Here is a 19,249-nt window from a genome sequence, read left to right on the forward strand (position 1 = left end):
TTCCAGTGGGTTCCCCCAAACGTGTCTGGCCTGAGGCAGCGAGACAAGGGTACCCTCCCTTTACTGGCTCTTCTAGGGTTAGAGAACTGACCATCCTAAGGGCCGCTGCAACTTTGGCCTTCTCTGAATAGCTTTTACACCTCCGGCAGCCCAGACTGGCCGCGCTCGTTTAAAATTCCAGCCTTGCTCCCAAGGGCTTCGGCCTTCATGTTCACCTTTAACTGAGGGCTGTTGGCGGCGCCTCCCTACCGCCCAGCGACAGGTGTCGCTTCTGAGCGGGAGTTTTGGGCACAGACAACGAAGATCCGCACCACCCCCAGGGGCTCTGGAGGTGTTTAGACCGGACCTCGCCTGGAGGGGCGTTTTGGAAGAGGGCACGTGGGCGGTGGGAGCGTGGTGCCATGGGGTGAGGGAGGAGCCAGCCTGCATGCATTTTTCTGGAGGAATCGCACCCGGTCTCCAGAGCGACCCTTCCCCAAGTGCGGAACACATTTTTCTTCCGATCTTCCTTCCAAAGGGCCGAGCCAGGTTCTCGGTGCATGTGAGTGGAAGTGCGGGAGCTCGACGCTCGCCGCCCAGGGCACCCCGCCCCTGCGCCCTTGGGGACTCGGGGGGGGGGGCAGGGCGGCGGCGACGGTGGTGGCGGATCTTCCAGGGGTGCGCGGGGGCGAGTTCCCCGCCTCCCAGCGGGCCCGGCTCGCCCGAGTCGCCGCGGCCCGCTCGGCCGTCGGGTCCCTGGGCGCGCGGGCGCCTCGACGGCTCCCCCTGCCGGAGCGCCGGGTGCGGCCCCCCTGCACCCGGGGCTCAGGACTAGTCCCCCCAACTTGTTCTCGGCTGTTAACTAGTCGCGCTGCCGGAACGATGGGATGGGGTTGCCACAGCAACAGACTGGACGTCACAATCCGGGCATGTGTGCCGCCCCCCCGCCGTGCCGCCGGCGCTGCCGCCGCCACCCTCGGCCGGCTGCGGGACTCGGGCTGCGGGGCGCGGTGGGCGGAGCGGCCCGGGCTTTGCGGGGAGCGGGGCGAGGGCGGCCGAGAGGAAGGGGGTCGAGACGGGGGGGTGGAGGTTTGGGGGGGTGGGGGGGCAGGCGGCCGCCATCTTCTCGCCGAGGCCGCCTCGCCCGCCGCGCGCGCCCGTCCGGCCGCGCACGGGTTAAGGCTGGCACCGCGCCCGGCGGGAGGGGGGGCGCCCACCTCCCCTCCCCCCCGCGCCGGGCATGCGGGGCCCGCTGGGCACCGAGGAGGAGCTGCCGCGGCTGTTCGCGGACGAGATGGAGAACGAGGACGAGATGTCAGGTGAGAGGGGGCGCCGGCTGCGCCCGGGGCCGGGCGGCGCGGGGCGCGGGGCCCGGCGGGGGCCCGGGGCCGGACCGGCGGCGCGCAGGAGGGGAGCCCGGGCCGCGGGGCTGCGCTCCCGCCTTGCTGGCGCCGCGCGGCCAAGGGCGCGGGGCCGGGCGAGCGCCGGGGCGCGGCGCGCGGGCGGGCCAAGGGCGGGGTGCGGTCGGGGGCCCCCGGGCCGCGGCGCGGGCCGGGCGCGGGCGGAGGAGCGCGGGGGGCTGCGCTGGGCGCCCCCGGGCGGGGAGGGGGCGCGGCGCCGCCGGCTCAGCCCCGCGTGCCCTTGAAGGGGGCGGGAATCGCGCTCGGCTCCCGGCGCCGCGCACCCCGCGCTGTGGACCCGCGCCGCGCGCCTCTGGCCTCGCGGGGGCAGGCGGGACCCGGCCGCCACCCGCCTCGGCCCCCTCCCTCCCCGGGGCGCGCTGGGTGGGGCCCGGAGCGGCTCGAGGACCGGCCGTGCTGGGGGACCCGGCGAGCGCCTTGGCTGGGGCGGGCTTCCCCCACCCCCCGGGCCCGCGAGGGCTCCGGGCCGGGGCGCTCGGGCACTGACTGCCGCTCCCCTTTCCCGGCCGTGGGGTGCTGGGGCCGTCGCTCCTGACACTTTGCCCGGGCCGCCGGCGCCTCCAGCCCATCCAGCTTTGGCCACGGGCCTGACGCCCAGGGCCGCCGCCCCAGCCCTGGCGGGCCCCTCTCAGGGTTCAGCATGAGCGGGGCTTGTGCGTCCGGGGTAACCTTGCTGGATCGTCCTTTAGTTAACTGCTCACCGTTTGTTTGGGACGGTTCTCCCCCTGGCACAGCTGGGCAGGGCCTCACCCTGTCAGCCAGCCTCCCTCCCTCCCTCCCTTTTGGTGGACTCTTCTCAGCTGCCCGGCGCCAAGCCCATGGCCCTTTCTGGGCTCCCGAGAGACTTGGGGGAGGCCCAGGGGCCCTCCCGAGCCCAAGAGTGTGCTGTCTGGCCCCAAGAGTGCCTTGCAGGGAGGGCGGATGGGACATTCTACACGTCGTCGTCGGGTCCCCAGACTCTTGTGTGCAGGGGGCGGGAAGGGGAGGGCCCTGCAAGCAGCAGCTCCCCCGGCTGCTAGGAGGCTTCCTGGAGAGGGGATTCCCACCAGGTGGCCCCGCCCACTGGGGGGGCCTCCTCCCCACCCCCCACTTGTTGGCTTGCTTTAACACGGACTGGGCTCCTACGGGAGACTGGCCTCACTCTGCCTTTCAGACCGCCGGCCAAGTTTGCGAAGGGCCTGCCAGCCTCAGGGGAGTGGGGGTGAGGGGGCGCCTTACGGGCGGGGCTGCTTGGACAATCATTGTTTTGCCCCTGGGTGCAAGGAATTAGGCCCATTTTCTGGGAGGGAACACAGAGGCCCAGCACAGGCACTGAAACCCCATGGCTGCTTTCTCCCCGGGAGGCGGGCACCTCCCTAAGCTGTCCTCCTCAGTAATTCCCAGCGGTGCTTGGGGCGGGGCCCCTTTGTGGCAATGATGGGGCAGTGGACAGCTGAACTTGCACCAACAGGTCTATTTCCAGGACTTCACGGAACCCCTGGTGGGGGGTCCCCTGTTCCCTTTCCCCCCATACTCTGCCTCTTCCTGGTTGTGTTAGGGCTCAGAGCGTGGGGAGGGTTGATGGGCTCCTGCCTCACTCTGTTTGGGCCAGAGGGGTTGGGTCCTTGTCAGAGTCCCCTGCCCACCACCCGTTCTCCCTGCTTGTGCCCATTGCTCTGGGGCAGGGCGAGGTGGAGGGGTGAGGTGGTCCCCAGGGGCCCTGCAGGGAAGAGGTCCTGCTCTGGGCCCCTCTGGCCTGGGGATTGCAGCCCCGTCTTTCTGCAAGACGTGATGCCCTGAGCAAGACGTGATTCCCAAGCTCCCAGCTCCCTCTCTGTGTCCCTGGCCCCAGGCACCGTCCTGGTCCACTTTCGTAGCCTCCTAAGCAGTCCTCCCTGACCGCCCTCCCCTCAGCAGCCAGGGTCACCTTTGTAAGCACAGATCAGACCCAGACTCCCGCTGCTTGGGTAGATCAATGTGCTCCTGGTCTATACCACCTTCGTCTCCCCCCTCATTCCCCAGCCGCAGCCACACTGGGCTGCTGGATGCTTCTGGAACGCCACCTCCAACTCCAGACTCCGTCCTGCCCTTGAGTACTGGCTGTGACCTCTGTCTGACCTGCTCTTTTCTCTGCTCATGGCGGTCTCCTCGCTGACACGTCAGTCCCAGGATGCGCACATGTCTCCGCGGGGAGGCCCACCTTGGGCCTGGCCCAAGCATGGCCCCACCCCTGTCCCTCTCAGGGGCCATTTTATTTTAATTTTATTTTTAATTTTAACGCTTTATTTTCTTGGCCGCACCAGGTTACTTCTGTGTCAGTGGGCTCCCCGTCTGGAGGGCGACTCCTTTGATCACCTGCCGTGCTTGGCACCCGGCACCCTGGGTGCTCAAGAGAGGCCTGTGGTCTCAGCGTCTGAGGGCTGGGAGTCCCTAGCTCACGCCTGGCCTCTGGACACGGCGTCGGCTTCAGCCCGGGCCTCGTGTCTCTCCTGAAGTGCCAGCCAGTTGGCCCCCTAGCCCTCCATTACAGCTGCCCCGTGGCCCTCGGCCTGGGCTCATGGTTGTGACCCGCTCGGACCTAGGGCCAGCTGCTTCCAAAACGTCACAGCTTTGGCGGGGAGGAGCCAGTGTGTGGGGCGCAGTGGCGCTAATTTTTCAAATCTGCAGCGGTTGGACGCGTCTCTTGTCAAATCTTTCTTTCCATTGTGCCTCACCTTCCCCTCCCCCTCAGCCGTGTTCTTGTTTCTCACACAGGGCTCTGCGCCACCAGTGCTCTGGCACCGAGGCAGGTGGGCGAGCCTGTGTCCAGGAGGAGGCGGGGCGGGTCCCCTGCCTTTCTGGCTCGGGCCCTGGCGGCTGCCACATTCTGCCGGGAGAGCGGAGGGCTCAAGGGTCAGGTGCAGCCTGACTCTGCTTGTTAGCTGACTGACCCCGGGCAAACTCCCCAGCCCCTGTGCCTCGGTGTCCCCACTTGTGGAATGGGGATATGGCACTAGCTACCTCATAGAGGGTTATTGTGAGGGCTGGTGAGACAGTGCACGTGGAACATTTAGGTCACAGTGCCCAGCACATAATAGGTGCCCCATAAACTGTGACCACTGTAATTGGCACCATCCAAAGGGGGGCAGTTGACCTACCTTCCCCGAGGAAATGCTTCTGAGACTTGCACCCTCATCTAGTAAGCTGGGGGGGGCGCACGGGGGCCTGGGCTGCAGGAGGGCTGGGAGTGTGAGGCCATGGTGGGGCTGGAGGGAGAGAGGGAGTGGCTCCCTGGCCTTTTCCTTTAAAGTTCCCAGCCTGCTCAACCCCAGTCAATCACTTACAGCCAGAGGGGTGGGTTTCTCAGGGCTGGTGAGCCCAGCCTCTCTGCTGGCCAAGCAGTGTGACCACTCTGGCCGCAAAGACACTTGACTGGCCCGTGTCCCCATGCCCACAGGGCTGACCCCAGTCATGTGAGCATCTTAGGCTTCTTGGAGCCCAGGATCCAAGAAGGAGTGATGGCCATGATTCCCAAGGTTCATACTTTCCTAGCTTACTGCACCCCCCCTGGGGACATGTGGGTTTTGGGGGCCCCACGGAGCCTGTATGTAATACCATTTGCTGGGGGGAGGGAGGGAAAATGACCAGCGTGCTTTGCCCAGTGCCTTGGCCTGTGAGATAGTCACTTCCTTCCGAATTGTCTATCATTTCGTCCGTTTATTCAGTCAGCAGCCCTCCTATTAATCCACCCACCCATGTGTGCACTTTCCCACCGAGCATCTGTTTATCCAACCATGAAACCAGCCAACCGGCCGTACAACCACCACTCACCAGCCAGCCATCCTGCCCACATCATCCATCCATCCTAGCCACTCTCCACCCACCACCCACCACCCACCACCCACCATCCATCCATCCATCCATCCATCCATCCATCCTACCCACTCTCCATCTACCCATCCACAATTCATCTGTCCATCCATCCATCCACCATTCATTCATGTATCTGTCCATCCTTCATCCATCCATCCATCCATCCATCCTATCCGTTCTCCATCCACCATCCACCATCTATCCATCCATCCCTCCTACCCATTGTTCATCCATCCATCCATCCATCCTTCCATTATCCATCCATCCATCCTATCTATTCTCCATCCACCATCCATTCATCTGTCCGTCCAGCCATCATCTGCCCATCCATCAATCCGTCTGTCCATCCATCATCTAGCCATCCATCCATCCTACCCACTCTCCATCCACCATCCACCATCTATTCATCCATCCTATCCATCCATCCATCCATCCATCCGCAATCCATCCTTCATCCATCCATCTGCCTCCCCAACATAGATTTATTGAATATCTTCTCCGAACACAGTATGTGGTATCTAACTTTCTGGGGCTTTTGCAGGTACAACTTTTGAGACTTTCTGCCTTGCCTTTGGCTCTGTCTCTTTTTCCCTGTCTCTTTTTCCCACTCTGTCCCCATGTCTGTCTCACTGTCTTCGCTGAGTGCTTGCCTCTGCTTCTCTCTCTCTCTGGCTATCCCTCTCTTTCCCTGTTTTGTCCGTGTCTGTCCCTGACCCTCAGGTGCGTCTCTCTATCCTCTCCCTCCTTGTCTCTCTTTCCTCCTACCTGCCCGTGCTCTGGCTTTGCATGGGGTCCTGTCCCTGCTTGCCCTGGGTCTCTGTCCTCTCTTCTTTGATCTCTTCCTGTCCCCAGTCCCTTAGGGTAAAAGCTTCACCTCTTCCCCCTGCTTGCCTGCCCAGAGTGCTCAGAACTGACACTCTCTTTGATGAGATGCCAGTGAGGTGATGTCTAGGTTTTGGTAAAGGTCATAAATAAATTATCAATCCTCTCTTGGACAGGAGTACTGACCCCCCCCCCCATTATCAGCAGAAGGCCTGTGGTGTGGGGGTGCTCCAAAGACTGATGGGAACCTTGGTCTTGGTGCCCTGTCCCTTGGCTAGCCTCAGAGTGGCCTTGGGAACCCCTGGCTTGGCAACACCCAAACTGGAGACCTGCTCTCTGCCACCCGCTTTGGGGCCCCGGGCTCCGCCTGCTGTCACTGAGCACTTACTGTGTGTCTCACGACGTCTAAGTCTCCACCCCATGAGAACGGCGCCGTGAGGCCCATCTAAGGATGAAGAAGAAGTAGGTTCATCTGGAAAGGGATTGGGGGCAACCTGCCAGGAAGGGGTGGTAGCTGGAAGCCTGCACCCCCCTGGCCACCAGCTCTTGTTCCCTGCCTGGTGGTGGGTCGGGGGTGGAGAACAGAAGGAGCCTCCTCCCCAAGCCCCAGAGACGATGGTGGACGTTGAGCTGGGTCCCCATCGCTGGCAGATTTGCCTGCCTTTCTGGACCCTGGCAGTGGAGCTTTTGTCCCTGCACCCGGCGTGGGCCCCCGAATCCTTCGACCATCCTCAGATCAGATGACCTAACTTTTCCCTCCATAATCTGATCACCTTGCATTTGCAAAGCTCCCCGGGGGGCTGCCTTCTTGCCCAGAGGAGGGGGCAGGAGCTGGGCAAAGCATAACCTGCTGGGGGGGTGAGCGTGTGGACCAGCTCTGACCCTGTGGGACCCTGAGGGACACTGTGGGACCTTCCAGACCAAGGGCTGATCTGAGTCACCTTGGTCCCAGGGTGAGGCCCGAGCTTGGCACAAAGGCCTTGCTAAATAAATATGAGGAAAGTCTGAATTCTGGAGTGGGGGTGGGGGGGGTGGGGGAGGCTCCGGTGCCCGGAGAGGGGCCGGGGTGAGGACCACGCATGGTGGTGGGAGCCACCCGTCTGAGTTCCTTCCTGGCTGTACCACCTGCTGGCTGTGAAGCTATGTGGGTAAGTCGTGAGATCTCTGAGCCTCAGTGTCCTCATCTGCAAACGGGGGTAATAATAGTACCATCTCTCAGGGTTCCTGTGTGGAGTAGACAAATTGGTTCAAATTAGCACATGTGACCTTCCTCAAGCCCAGTGCAGGTGGCGTCAGGTGGCACGTAGTTACTTGCACTGTTACGCCGGGTGACCCCCGAGAATGGCCCACCCAGCTTGCCTGGGCTGCAGCCTTAAATGGCTCAGTGAGGGCAGCCTGGGGGGCACCGGAGCATGTGCCCAGGGAACTGGTGAGAAGGCTGTGGGTGAGCTTAGGAAAAAGCAGCAGACGTACCTCTCTTTGCCCCGCTGTCTCCACCCCGCTGCCTGTCTCCGTCTCTCTGTCTCTGGAGCAGCATCCCCCCCCCCGCCCCCTCCCCTGCCCCCCAGCCTGCTCCCGACCTGGAAGCTCAGGAGGTAGCAGAGATAACAAGGCTAATGGGTCCTAATTATAGCCCAAGTTGGATCGATGGAGCCTCGGCCCTGGAGGGGCAGGGCTGGTGCGGGAGGGCACAGCCCGGCGGGGCCAGAGGGCTGTGGGGGCTGCCAGGAAGGGCAGGAAGGAGCTGGCGGGGCACGGAGTCCTGGGGCTGGTCTTTCCTGGACCCTCACCCCAGGGCGAGTGGGATCCCCCCCGAGGAGGGTACAAGGCTGGGGGCTCGGGGAGCAGCAGACGGGCCCAGGAAAGGGTGCTTGGCTATAACTCGGAGGGTCTGGCTTTCGGAAGCTCGCCTGATGTTGCAGAAGAAGGAGGGCGGGGAGATGAGGCTGGGGTGAGATTGGGGTGCCGGGGAGTCATGAGGTGTTGGCGGGGAATGTCACAGAGCTGAGCCCTGGGGTGTCCTCAGGGCTACCAGAATCTGTGCAGGGAGAGGAAGGGTCTGTCAGAGATGGGGGTGGGCAGGGCGGGGCCCTGATCCCGGTGCTCCAGCTCTGGAACCTTCCTGGAGGAGGGGTTTAATCAGGCAGATGGCCCTGGGCCGTGAGGTCTTCTGGGAGTGGAGGAGGGGCGCTCTGTCCATGGGCAGAGGGTCTGGGGCCTTGTCCTCTGAGGCTCATTCTGGGCGTGGATTAGGGCTGGAGTGTGGGGCATCCCCCGACCCCCTGCCCTCCGCCCCGGGCAGATAACCTCCCGCAGCCACCTGTTCATCCCCTTGTCTGCTCTGCTGGCCACTTGGCCAGTGGGTGACTGTGTGCTGAGCTGGCCTTCCCGGGCTGGGGACCACCCTGCTGAGGGAACAGGGGACTCAGGGAGGTGGCAGGAGGGAGAGAGAGCCCCTCCCGATTGCATCAGCCTGAGCCTGTTACATAACCGGCGCTGGGCACTGCAAGGGTGCAGGGGTGGCTCTGCCCAGGCAGTCTCCCCGCGGCTCCAGAGGAGGTGGGGGCAGGTGGGGGTGGGCAGGTGTCGACGGACATCTGTGTCACTACCTCCAGACCCCCCACTTCAGGACGCCTCTGGGGGTCCCCGTGCGCGTTTTCAAGCGGTCTGAAAAATCCCTGCCCCTCCCCTGCCAGGGCTAAGAGGGACACAACGGGACAGGGTCAGCTTGTGCAGCCTTGCCTCGGCCTGGCTCCACTCAAGACCTGGCCCACATCAAACCCAGCCCTGGGCTGGGTCCCCTGCTGCTCTCCCCTGTGTGCTATGCCCCCCCCCCCCCCGTGCCAGCCAGGACCGCTGAGCTGGCCCTCGGGGGCGGCTGGCACGGTGACCACGAGCAGCAGCTTGAGGTCCTGTCTGGAGTCTGCCTCTCTGCACGCCCGTGTTTGCCCAGCGGGATGGGAAGGGCTCTAGGACTCAGGCCTGCCCTGCTGCCTGTCCCCGCGGATTCCAGGGGCCCCGGCCACCCCAGAGGGGGGCTTTGGGGCAGACGGGTGGCCAGACAGTGGTACAACCCCCACTTGCCCCTGGTGGGGAGGTGGTGCGTGTGGGAACGGGTCCTGTAGGGCACCGGGGTGGGAGGGCGTCCGCTTGGCCACTGGAGTCACCAGTGCCCTCTAGCCGCACCCACACGACCCTGGGGACTCTGGGGGACTGGGGTCCCAGGCAGGGGGTGAAGGGAGACCCATGTGGAGGACAGGAGGCCGGATGTGTGTGTGTCCTGGGTGTGCACACGCGTGTCTGAGCATCTGATGTCGAGCAGCTGGTGGGGTCAAACGCCACGCTAAGCGGTCCAGGCTTCCTGGGCCGGGTGGGTGCGAGCTCTGTTTCTATTAACTTATTTCAGTGGGGACGCCCTATCGTCTTTCCCGATGAGAGTCCCCTGGGCACCTTCCTCGGGGTCACAGGGTGGCAGACCCGCCCTGGCTGAGATCCCCTGTCGTGTGTCCCGCCCCAGCCCCCCTACGGCCAGAATCCCACGGGGCTCTTCTCTTTGCTCCTTGGGCACACTTGGCGGTAGGGGGGCGGGTAGGAGAGCCTGACTGGGGGTGCTCAGGCCCCCGGGCTGGCATGCGGCACCCCTTTTGTGGACTCTGGACACTCCGTGGCTTCCTTCTGGATGTATCTCTACTCTGGGGGGTTCGTTTCTTGTCGCTGTTTGCTCCCAAGAGGACCCTCGCCACTGTCCCCTTCATGGCCCACGTCTGACTCTCCGTCCCCCCAACTGGGGACTCGGGGCTCGCTGCCCTTTTCTCGCTGCTGATCTCCTGGGTGGGAGTGAGGCCCTGGGGCCACACGTCAAGCCCCCTCCTTTTTGGCAGGGGTGGGGATGGAGGGGTGGCATGAAGCTGGAAGCCAGCTGCTTCTTCAAAGATATCCCGCTGCGCACACACCTGTCCTGCTCCCCTCTTGGCCTTTTAAATTCACGAGGGAGGGAGGGAGGGAGGGAGGGAAGCGTGGCCGCTTGTGGAAAGCCCACGTGTGGCGGATGCAGCATCTCTCTGTGGAATTTCACGTCTTCCTGGGTGCCCAGCCGGAATGTGCTTGGCATCCTGCATGTGTGACTGGGGGTGTGTGCACCGCGTGGGGGTGCGCGTGCCGGTTCGGGCAGGAGACACGATGTGGTCTTCGAGCCTCATCAGGGGAGGGTTCTGGCTTCCTCCTTGTTGGTCTCCCTCCCAACTCCGGACACTTGTTGTGTGGCTTCACGTGGTCCTGGGGTGATGTGACCCGTGCGTCCCCACCATCCAGCATTCACAAGCCGTCTCCTGGCCACACTGTGGGCCTCTGGAGGGCGCAGGTAGGCCCCGACCCCTCCCTGGGGTCAGCTGGAGGGGGTTTGTGATTCTCTGGGGCTGTTTCTGCCCTGGAGGAGGTCGTGTCAACGAGGACTCATGATTAATCACTCACTTGTGCTCAGAACACTGTTCTATCCTATCGGGGGGGGGGGTTCTATCGGGGGGGGGGTTCTTTACGGTCCCATTTTACAGTGAGGGGAGGAGAGGTCTGGAGAAGTGGGGACATGGGGCACAGCCTGCCTGAGGCCTGGGACTCCATGCACCAGGTGTGGGATGGTGGCTCTGAGGTCTTGGGAGGAGCCTGGGGCAGGGGCAAGGTCTGCAGGGAAGGGGTGGGTGCTGGGGAGGCCGGTGGCCGTGACCTGGCAGGTGGCCGTGACCCGGCAGGTGGGTGCCTGTGGAGCTGCCCGTCTCACTGGGCCCTGCCTCTTCCTCTGCGTCCCTGGGGGCCACCCTGAGGGAAGAGGCGGAGTAACCCCCTCCTACTTCTTACTCCTCCAGAAGAAGAAGATGGTCTTGGGGGCTTCGATGACTGCTTCCCTGAGGAGCCTGTGGGCCTTCCCAAGAAGAAGAAATCCAAGAAGCTCAAGGAGAACAGGTCCAAAGGGAAACGGAAGAAGAAGGAGGTGCGTGGGTGGGTGGTCCTGCCGGGGTCGGGGTGGCTGGGGGTGGGTCAGGGCCCCAAGGGGGTCTTGGCTGCTCTGCCTGGGCCTGCGGAGAACCTTCCAGGGCGGTGTCCTGAGAGCTGGGTTTGAGTGCGAGGCACCAAAAACAGTGTGCACAGAGCTTCACAGGCCGGGTCTGAAATGCCCTGTCCTCATAAACGGGATGAGCCAGGGTCGTGGTCTGTATGTCCCAGAGCACTGGTGGTTTGGGGCTGGTAGGATGCCGGGATGCAGGGACCGACCCCCATCCTGGCCGCGGCCACTGCCCTCACCCCACAAGACCTGAGGCTCTGTGGACGATGTCCGGGGAGGTGGAATCTAGGATCCTGGGACCTCGTGCTTCCTGCACATGCCCCCCCACCCCCCCCAGCTGCTTTCATGGGCAGCAGACCTGGGTGGGAGGCCCGATGCTCTCTGTTCCTTGGTCGCAGGCTTTTAGGTTGAGTCTTCCCGGTCCCCAAGTGCAGATGAAAGACCACCAGAGGTGCCCCAGGCAGGGCTGAATTCTCTCTCTCCCTCCCGGGCACAGGGTGCAGCAGGAACCCCCCCTCCCCCAACCCCAGGCCAGGAAGGAGGCTGGAGGTGGGCAGTGTCTTTGCAGTGGTGAGGCCGGGGCAGGGCTGGTGGGGTAGTTCGGCGGCTGGAGGGGCGAGGGGCCTTCAGAGCCTGGGAAGGCTGGCGCTTGCCTCCCCCATACCCACTGCCGCTCCCTCGGGTCTCGCCCTCCCTTCTTCCTCTGGACCCGCTTTCATATGTTTGCGTTTGTCCAGGCCGGTCTCCGTCTCCCTCCGCTGTTTAGGCCTGAGCTTGGCCTCTGCCTCACCCTCTCTCTCCCTCCCTCTCCCTTCTCTCCACCTCTCCTTCTCCTTCAGCCTCATTTCCCACCCCCCTTCCCACCCCTCACTTCCTCACCCTCTCTCCTTCCTTCTGCTTCTCAAAAGGGGCGGAGGGCCGGGTGGATGGGAGGCCTGTGCATGACCAGCCGCTGCCTGGCAGGCCCCCAAGGTGACCCTTAGGTCATTGCTGCCCCCTCCCCTGTACTCCTGAGAGCCTGGCTCGGCCGACTGTCAGATCCTAGAGTCCAGAGCAGGGTGAAGCAGCCAGAGAGCAGTGTCTTGGCGGCCATGTGCCCCCCACCCATCCACCCGCCTGCCTGGGTCCCCAGGACACGGGGAGGGGGATTTCAGCCTGTGCTCCTCGTCATCTCCAACCTGGTGGCTCCAAGATAAGTCAGTGGGTGGAGGCAGAAGAGGGGCGGCGGATTTTTTTTTTTTTTTTTTTTTTTGGCCAGGGGTGGGGGGTGGGGACAGCCAGCAAGTCATGGATCCTGATTTACATAAAACAACCGGGCTGCGGCCAGAACCTGAGCATATGTAGATGAAGCTCCTTGTCAGACCCAGCGCAGGAGGGAGAAACGATTTCAACCTGTACTGCAGCGGTTACCATAGCAACCAATTATTCAGTGCTAAATTATAACTGTTTATAACACTCGTGAATGGGAAGGCTCATATTTCATTCTTTCTTTTTCCCTCTCAATCTTGAAGGACCCCAAATTGAGAATGACCAACTCTCTGAATCTTTCCTTTTGAGTGTAAATGCCTCCTTTATCGAGAGATGCGGGGCGTGTGTGTTGTGCGCTGGGCGCTGGGCGCAGAAGGAAGGGAGAGGGAGATGGAAAGCCTGGATAAAAGGCATCCGCAGAGCTGGGGAAGAGGAAGGGCGGGTGGGGACTGCCTGCTTGGGGTCCCAGGGGCCTGCATTGGTGGCCTGCTGTGCCCTCAGGGGGCCAGGGGGGTCGGGGCAGGGAGCCCTCCCACTTACCCCCAGCTTCTCACACGCACAGCCTGGGCGTGGTGTTTATTAAGGCAGTCGATGGATTCCGATGGGGACTCCGAGTCCACTAAGATTCTTCCACTACCAGGTGTCTCCCCTGTAGTTATGTCTGGGGCTGCCACAGCCCCAAGGACAGCATCAAGGTCAAAGCCCTGACTGTGACGGTCATACTGATGTTCGCACATCACTATGGCTTGGGGCTGAGGTTGGCTCCGGGCTTTATTAGGACATTATCGCTCCGTGCCTGTGTCTCTTCCCCTGAACATGGCTTGGCCCAAAACCCCTTCTGTAAGTTCCAAGATACTGAACCGGCTGGTCTACCCCTGGTTCTCGGTCACTCCTTCCTTCTCACCACTGGCTGGTGCTGCTCATGGATCACTCCTTTTTGTATTATTTTCAGAACCCCTTGCTGCCCTTCCTCTTGCCCGTTTCTCTGCAAGGAAAGATTTTGGGGGAAGAAACAGGAGGCCTGGGTCTTGAAGGGGCCACACAGCTGGATGCAGAGATAGGCTGTGGATGCAGGCTTCTTGTGCCAGTGGGAAACCAGTCTTCAAAGACCTGTCCTGTACCTCCACCCTCAGCCAGCACCCCGCCCCACCCTGGGCAGGCAGGAGGGCCTGGATGACATCGGGGTGCAAGTCGGGGTGGGCCCAGGCGCCATGAACTTCATTTGGTTGGGGGAATAAGGCACGGCCTGGGGAGGATGAAGGAACAGGTGGTGAGTCGGAAGAATTGGGGAACCAGAGCTTTCTTTCTGACAGAACTTTCCCCAGTGCAAGTAGACCGTGGAGGGAGAAGTCTCCCCTCTCCCTGCCACCACTGCTGTCACCCCGGGGGGCGACTAGGGCACTGATGAGTGGCATATGTGCCCTGCCTTAGCACTAACTCATTCCTCAAGGAGGATCTTGGCCCTCCTGCTGTGCCACTTAGCCCTGGAATGGACGCTGGGCCAGCCCTCTGGCAGTGCTCAGCTTGGGGCCTTGCGCCAGGCCTGGCCTCCAGGGCACACACAGACAGCGGAATCTGCTGGAGGTGCTTTCCCCCACTCCCTCCCTCCCTGCCTCCCTCCTGCCTGCTCCCTCTGGGCCCCACATTTGGAGCTGTGCTGGCCACTCCTGGACCTGGCAATGCTGGCTTCCCATCAGATGCCCAGGTCCATGCACCCTTGGGTGTTGCCACAACAGCCTCTTCTGTAATTGCCACCCAGCTGCAGACACTGGCTTTGCATTTGGCATAGCCGGGTCCTCACGTGCAGAAATGAGAAGGGTGAGTGAGGCTGGTGATGTCCTCAAGTCTGTCATCTGGCCTGCATCTCTGGCTTCCAAGCAGAGTTGGAGTCATGGGTGCTTGGATCTCTCCCATTTCAAAATGGTTACAGCCCCCTCTCACACCCTCTCCTTTGTTCCTCTTGAATCCCCCTTTCACAGATGATGAAGCTGAGGTCAGGCCGCAGTGACTTGCCTAGTTCTGTGCTAGCGAGGGACAGTGATCCTAGGCATTCTGTGTCCTGCAACCTCCCTAGGGAGCCCCAGGACCCACGGTCAGGCCACTCGGGTCTCACCTGAGTGGGTATTAGTCATGGGTCCACCCCAGGGCAGCTTGGGGACCAGCCCCATGCCCCACCCCCCGCAGCCCCACAGCCCCACAGCCTCTGTCCGAGGTGCTGAAATCCATGGCAGCCTCCTCCTTCCATCCTTACCTTTGCTGGGGTGAGGGCTGGGGTAGAGCCTGTCTCTCAGGTCTCTGGAAGGGTGGTCTCTTGCAACTGGCTGAACTCTACACCCATGGGGAAAATTGATGTCCCTATCTGACCTCTGCTTCTCCAAAGGACTGTGGCAGAGCTGGGAGCTGTGGTCCCAGGGCTCTGCATTGGCATCTGCCCTGGGAGCACCAGCAGCCAGGACCGGCTTTGCCCCTCGGCCCCGCATGGCGCATGGCGAGTCAGTATTCTGGGAAACACCCAGTTCCGGAAAGGCGCAGAGGCCCTGCTGTCTGGCACCCGCCAGCCAGCAGACTGACTCAGCGGCTTAATGAGCATAAAAGGTTTGGGAGCAGGGATCCCAGTGGGAGAGAGTTGGGAAGTGCAGGGAGCCCGTGGGGGAGTCCTTTCCCAGCTGTATCTTGGGAAGAGCCTTCCTCCTGGGAAAAGACTCTTAGCTCTTTACAGGGTGCCTGGAAGGGGCAGAGATCAGGTTGGGCCCTCCCAAGAGCCTCCAGACAGACCCCTACCCTTGCTCTCCCCGCTTCCCTTCTCCCACCTGCTCTCCTTCCTCCTCTCCTTTCCGACCCCCTCCCCACCTTCTCTTAGGCCTCCCCACCCCCACCCCCCGTGCTGTTTCTCAAGCTCATTTTTCACCTCTCCAGTTCTCTCCTCATCTTTTCCGTGCCTCTCTTTGCTCACCTTGAAAACAGTAAACAGCCAGCTCGAAAATGACAAGCCCCGCGCTGGTAATTGGAACGTCAGTGCCCAGCCTCTCCTGCAGACCCAGGCCAGGAGGGGGCTGGGAAGGGCTTTGCCAGTGCACTTGCATCTGGAAAGGCGGAGAGTAAACAGCTTTCTCAGAGTAAACAGCCTTCTCGGAGGGGCAGTGCCTTTCTGGTGGGGATGCTCTGGCTGTAAACGCCCTTATCTCCATATAAATGGGCCATTTTCTGCCTGTACAGACGGGGAAACTAAATCAAGGAAGCCAAGCTTAAGAGCTGCCTAAATTACCTTGTCTCATATCGAGGCGAAACGGCCAGGGTGGGGGTGGTGGAGAAGGTGGGCTCGTGCCATAGCAGCTTCTGGAGAGCCCACGGACAGATGAAACTGGGATGTGCGTGCTACATTAATTACAGGTTTCACCTGACGCACGCAGCTCCATAGGATGCACGCAGCTCCAACAGAGGTTGGGTGCTGGCTCACACCCCTGGCTCTTCACCCGCCCGTTTGCTGGTGCGCTTTGTATTTTGGCTCTGGACATCACGTCCTGTCCAAATTCCTGGATCCGGGCACTCTCACCAAACACTCGTTAAATCCTAAAGTCCAGAGAAACCTGATTCTGATGGACGCAGAGCCTGAGCCCTCACCCCAGGGCAGTCCAAGCAGGCTACCCCGGATTCCCCAGGAGGGGAAGTGTGGCTTCACGAGGCCTCGTCTTTCCCTGCACCCTCCACCATTTGCTGTGGCCCCAGCACTGGGGACAAGGCCCTTCCTTGCCCAGTGCTGCCCCGAGCCAGCCCCTCTGGCTGGGCTTTGGTGCTGAGCTGTGGGCAGAGGAACGCTGAATGATCCAGAAAGCAGTACTGCTGCCCGGGACTCTGGATTTTCTTGGGGCCCCTGTTGCCGTCACCACCCCCCTTTCTCTTCCAGGGGAGCAATGACGAGCTGACGGAAAATGAGGAAGATCTGGAAGAGAAGTCGGAGAGTGAGGGCAGTGACTACTCCCCTAATAAGAAGAAGAAAAAGAAACTCAAGGACAAGAAGGAGAAAAAAGCCAAGCGAAAGAGGAAAGATGATGACGAGGATGATAACGATGATGGGTGCCTGAAGGTAACCCCCGGGGCCCGGCTGCAGGGACCTGGGCTCCACCGGGACCCGCCAGCCTGGACGGGGCCGCGGCTTCAAGGCGGTTCTTCTGCCTTCTGGCGCCTGTGCGAAAAGGGCCAGAGCTTCCTCCCCGCTCCCCCGCCCCTCATGGCTGTCGGGGGCGGATGGGTGTGTGGGTGTGCACATGCGCGTGTACGTGTGCCTGCACGTGGAGGTTGGACACAAGCGTGTGAGGAACACCGTGCCCCAAGTCCCGGGGACACATTTGAAGTAAGGATGGCTGACGTTCAGAAGTAGCCTCCTGCTCGGGAATTTTCTGCTCCTCCGCCTGCTGGAGTAGGAGAGCGGTGTTCTCTCTTGAGCTTGCAGTTCGGAGCCTCTCCCTTGGAGCACTCTCGGAAAATAAACCGACAAACGGAGCCTCTGCCAGCAAGAAGCCGCTGGACAGCTCCACTTCGGGCAGGGGGAGCTTTGGCGCTCAGCGTGTGCGCTGGATTTCTGGCCGCCAGGGCATCCCAGAGAGGGTCCCAGTGAGCACGAGTCAGGGCGGCTGCAGGGGCGAGCCTGCAGCTCTCCCCGGGGGACAGCAGCGTCTCTGTGCGTGTGCAGAGTGATGTGAACCAGGCCACGGCCCCTGGGGTCCCCGAGGCCACTGCAGGGCTCCTCGGGGAGGGGAAGGGCGCTGCCCCCCCCCCCCCCCCCCCCCCCGCTCTGGGATAGTGGCAGAGGTCAGTGAGCCGCCCCGGACAGAGCACTGTGCTTCCTTTGTTCTCCCCTTACGGCACCCAGACTCAGTTTGGGCTAGCCATGAGTTTAAAAAAAAAAAAAAATGCCCCGTAAATATCAGTGGAGTGGCTGTTGGGTGAGGCAGAAATGGTGGCTGTCAACGGCTCGAGTTAGGAAGCACCGTGGTGTCCCGACACCCAGAGGGATTTCATTAGTCGGCAGGTGTGTTGTGAGTCATCTGTGACTGATAATAGCTGAGGGCTGACAGCTTGAAAGGTGAACTTGTGGGCACGGTCCAGGGTTGTCCTGTAGCCATGTCACCCGCTCATGCCGTTCCGCTTCCTGCTGTGGGAGCAAGGTCAGAGGCGCCGCCTCCAGGGATGGATGCGTGTCGTGGGGGCAGGTCAGCCACGGGAGGGGGTCCCACACGGGAGATTAGGAGGCCAGGAAGCGGGTTCCCCAGCCTCCCTGTTGCACTGTGCTGGAAGGCCTGCTTCTCAGCGCTCTGGACGGGGGGAGGCTGAGCGCACGTCCCGGGGTGGCCTACTGTTGTGGGGGAGACAGCCCAGCTCGGAGGGGCTCGGGCATCGATAGGGCTTATTGGGTCAGTGCCCAGGAGTTGAGAGGCCAGGGGACTTCCGGCTTGCGATGTTACCCAGGGCCTGTTTTCACATCTTTCGCCCTTTGTGGGGTCAGTGCCAGGCTCAGGCCACATACACCCTTGTGGCTGAGAATGAATGTCTCTGCAGCTCAGGGCTTCCTGGCCACCCCGGCCCCCTCTGGCAGCGGGGGAAGCAGGCCTGCGTCCTAGATCGTTGTCCACACAGGAGACCCAGTGGCGCCCTGGACTGGACTCCCGCCTGGGCCGGTGACTGTGGCCTGGGTGTGGCATGTGCCGACTGGCTGAGTGGGTCAGCGGGGTGCCTTGGACCAATGCAAAATGGGGCGAGGGCCCCGTTCCAAGCGGTTGTGCTAACTTGTCCCTCCTGGGAACGTTTTGCAGCGGGAGACAGGCATAGAGGGGCGAGGTAGCTTGTCCAGCTCTCACCGCCAGGATCAGAACTGCCGTCTGAGCCTGGCTCTAGGGCCCGAGCTCACGGCCAGCACCCCCACCCCCCAGCCGACCCCCGCAGGCCCGGGTTAGGCCAGAGATCGGACCCCTGGGCTGGCTGTCTTGAGGCCGCACTGTGTGCCCTTAGGGAATCACACACCTTGGGTCTCGGTGCCCCATCTGGAAAGTGAAGCAGTGGCCGAGGGACCCTCTCCCGCGTCTGCCTTCAGCTGGGCCATTTGTCCCGTGCCCCTACCCTGGCCAGGGCACACCTTCCTGGCCCTGGAAGCAAGAGAGCAGTGGTCTGTCGTTTCATGGCGTCCATGTGTGACTCTACTAGGCGACGTCCTGAGGCGGCCTCCTTTCTTCCCGACATGCCTCAGGCAGCCCTTCAGCCCTGCTCCCTTCTCAGGGACATCTGTCCCCTTAAAACCCACCTTCAGGCTGCTGTTCCCTCCCAGTGCCCAAGTTTCCAGAACATATTCCTCCCAGAGAGTGAGTTCTGTTACTGTTCCTGCCTTGGGTGTGCATATAGCCTCCCCCAACCCCCGCCCCTCCCACTAAACCCCCAGGCTTGACCCCACACCCCCTCATGAGCTGGTGCCTGAGCCCTTCCCTTTGATCAAGGGGCAGGCGGGCTGGGGGTCGGGGGTGGGTGGGAAGGCTGTAGGTAGACACTCCTGGGACGGGGCCCCAGGGGTGGGGGTACGGGTTAGAAGGACCCTGCTCTGACCCCACCTCTTGCCTGGGTGTCCCTAGGAGCCCAAGTCCTCGGGGCAGCTCATGGCCGAGTGGGGCCTGGACGATGTGGAGTACCTGTTCTCAGAGGCCGACTACCACACACTGACCAACTACAAGGCCTTCAGTCAGTTCCTCAGGTGGGCGCGCCGCCGGCTGCCGTGGCCGGGCATCCATGGGAATGACAAGGTGGAGGACAGAGCCCCAGGCCCCTGGGGTGCTGGGTGCTTTCAGGCCGATGCCAACCCCGGGCAGAGCCATTTTTACCTGGTGGTCCCACCTTCCCCTGCTTGCCC

At 62.3% G+C, this 19,249-nt stretch overlaps 1 protein-coding gene across 1 annotated transcript in view; it reads left to right on the forward strand.

Annotated features, from left to right (window-relative positions):
- The first annotated feature begins 1,219 nt into the window (after positions 1-1,219).
- Positions 1,220-19,249, forward strand: part of CHD5 (chromodomain helicase DNA binding protein 5) — a 60,060-nt gene continuing 42,030 nt past the window's right edge. Inside the window, exons 1-4 of the mRNA XM_047084630.1 lie at positions 1,220-1,298; positions 10,913-11,037; positions 16,262-16,441; positions 18,975-19,093. Of these exons, the coding sequence (XP_046940586.1) occupies positions 1,220-1,298; positions 10,913-11,037; positions 16,262-16,441; positions 18,975-19,093 (503 nt within the window). The remainder of the gene's footprint in view (positions 1,299-10,912; positions 11,038-16,261; positions 16,442-18,974; positions 19,094-19,249) is intronic.

Source organism: Lynx rufus, unplaced genomic scaffold (genome assembly GCF_022079265.1).
Source record: "Lynx rufus isolate CCGP_SWC_20201006 ecotype Redwood Valley unplaced genomic scaffold, mLynRuf1.p SCAF_2, whole genome shotgun sequence".
NCBI classification, from domain to species: Eukaryota; Metazoa; Chordata; class Mammalia; order Carnivora; family Felidae; genus Lynx; species Lynx rufus.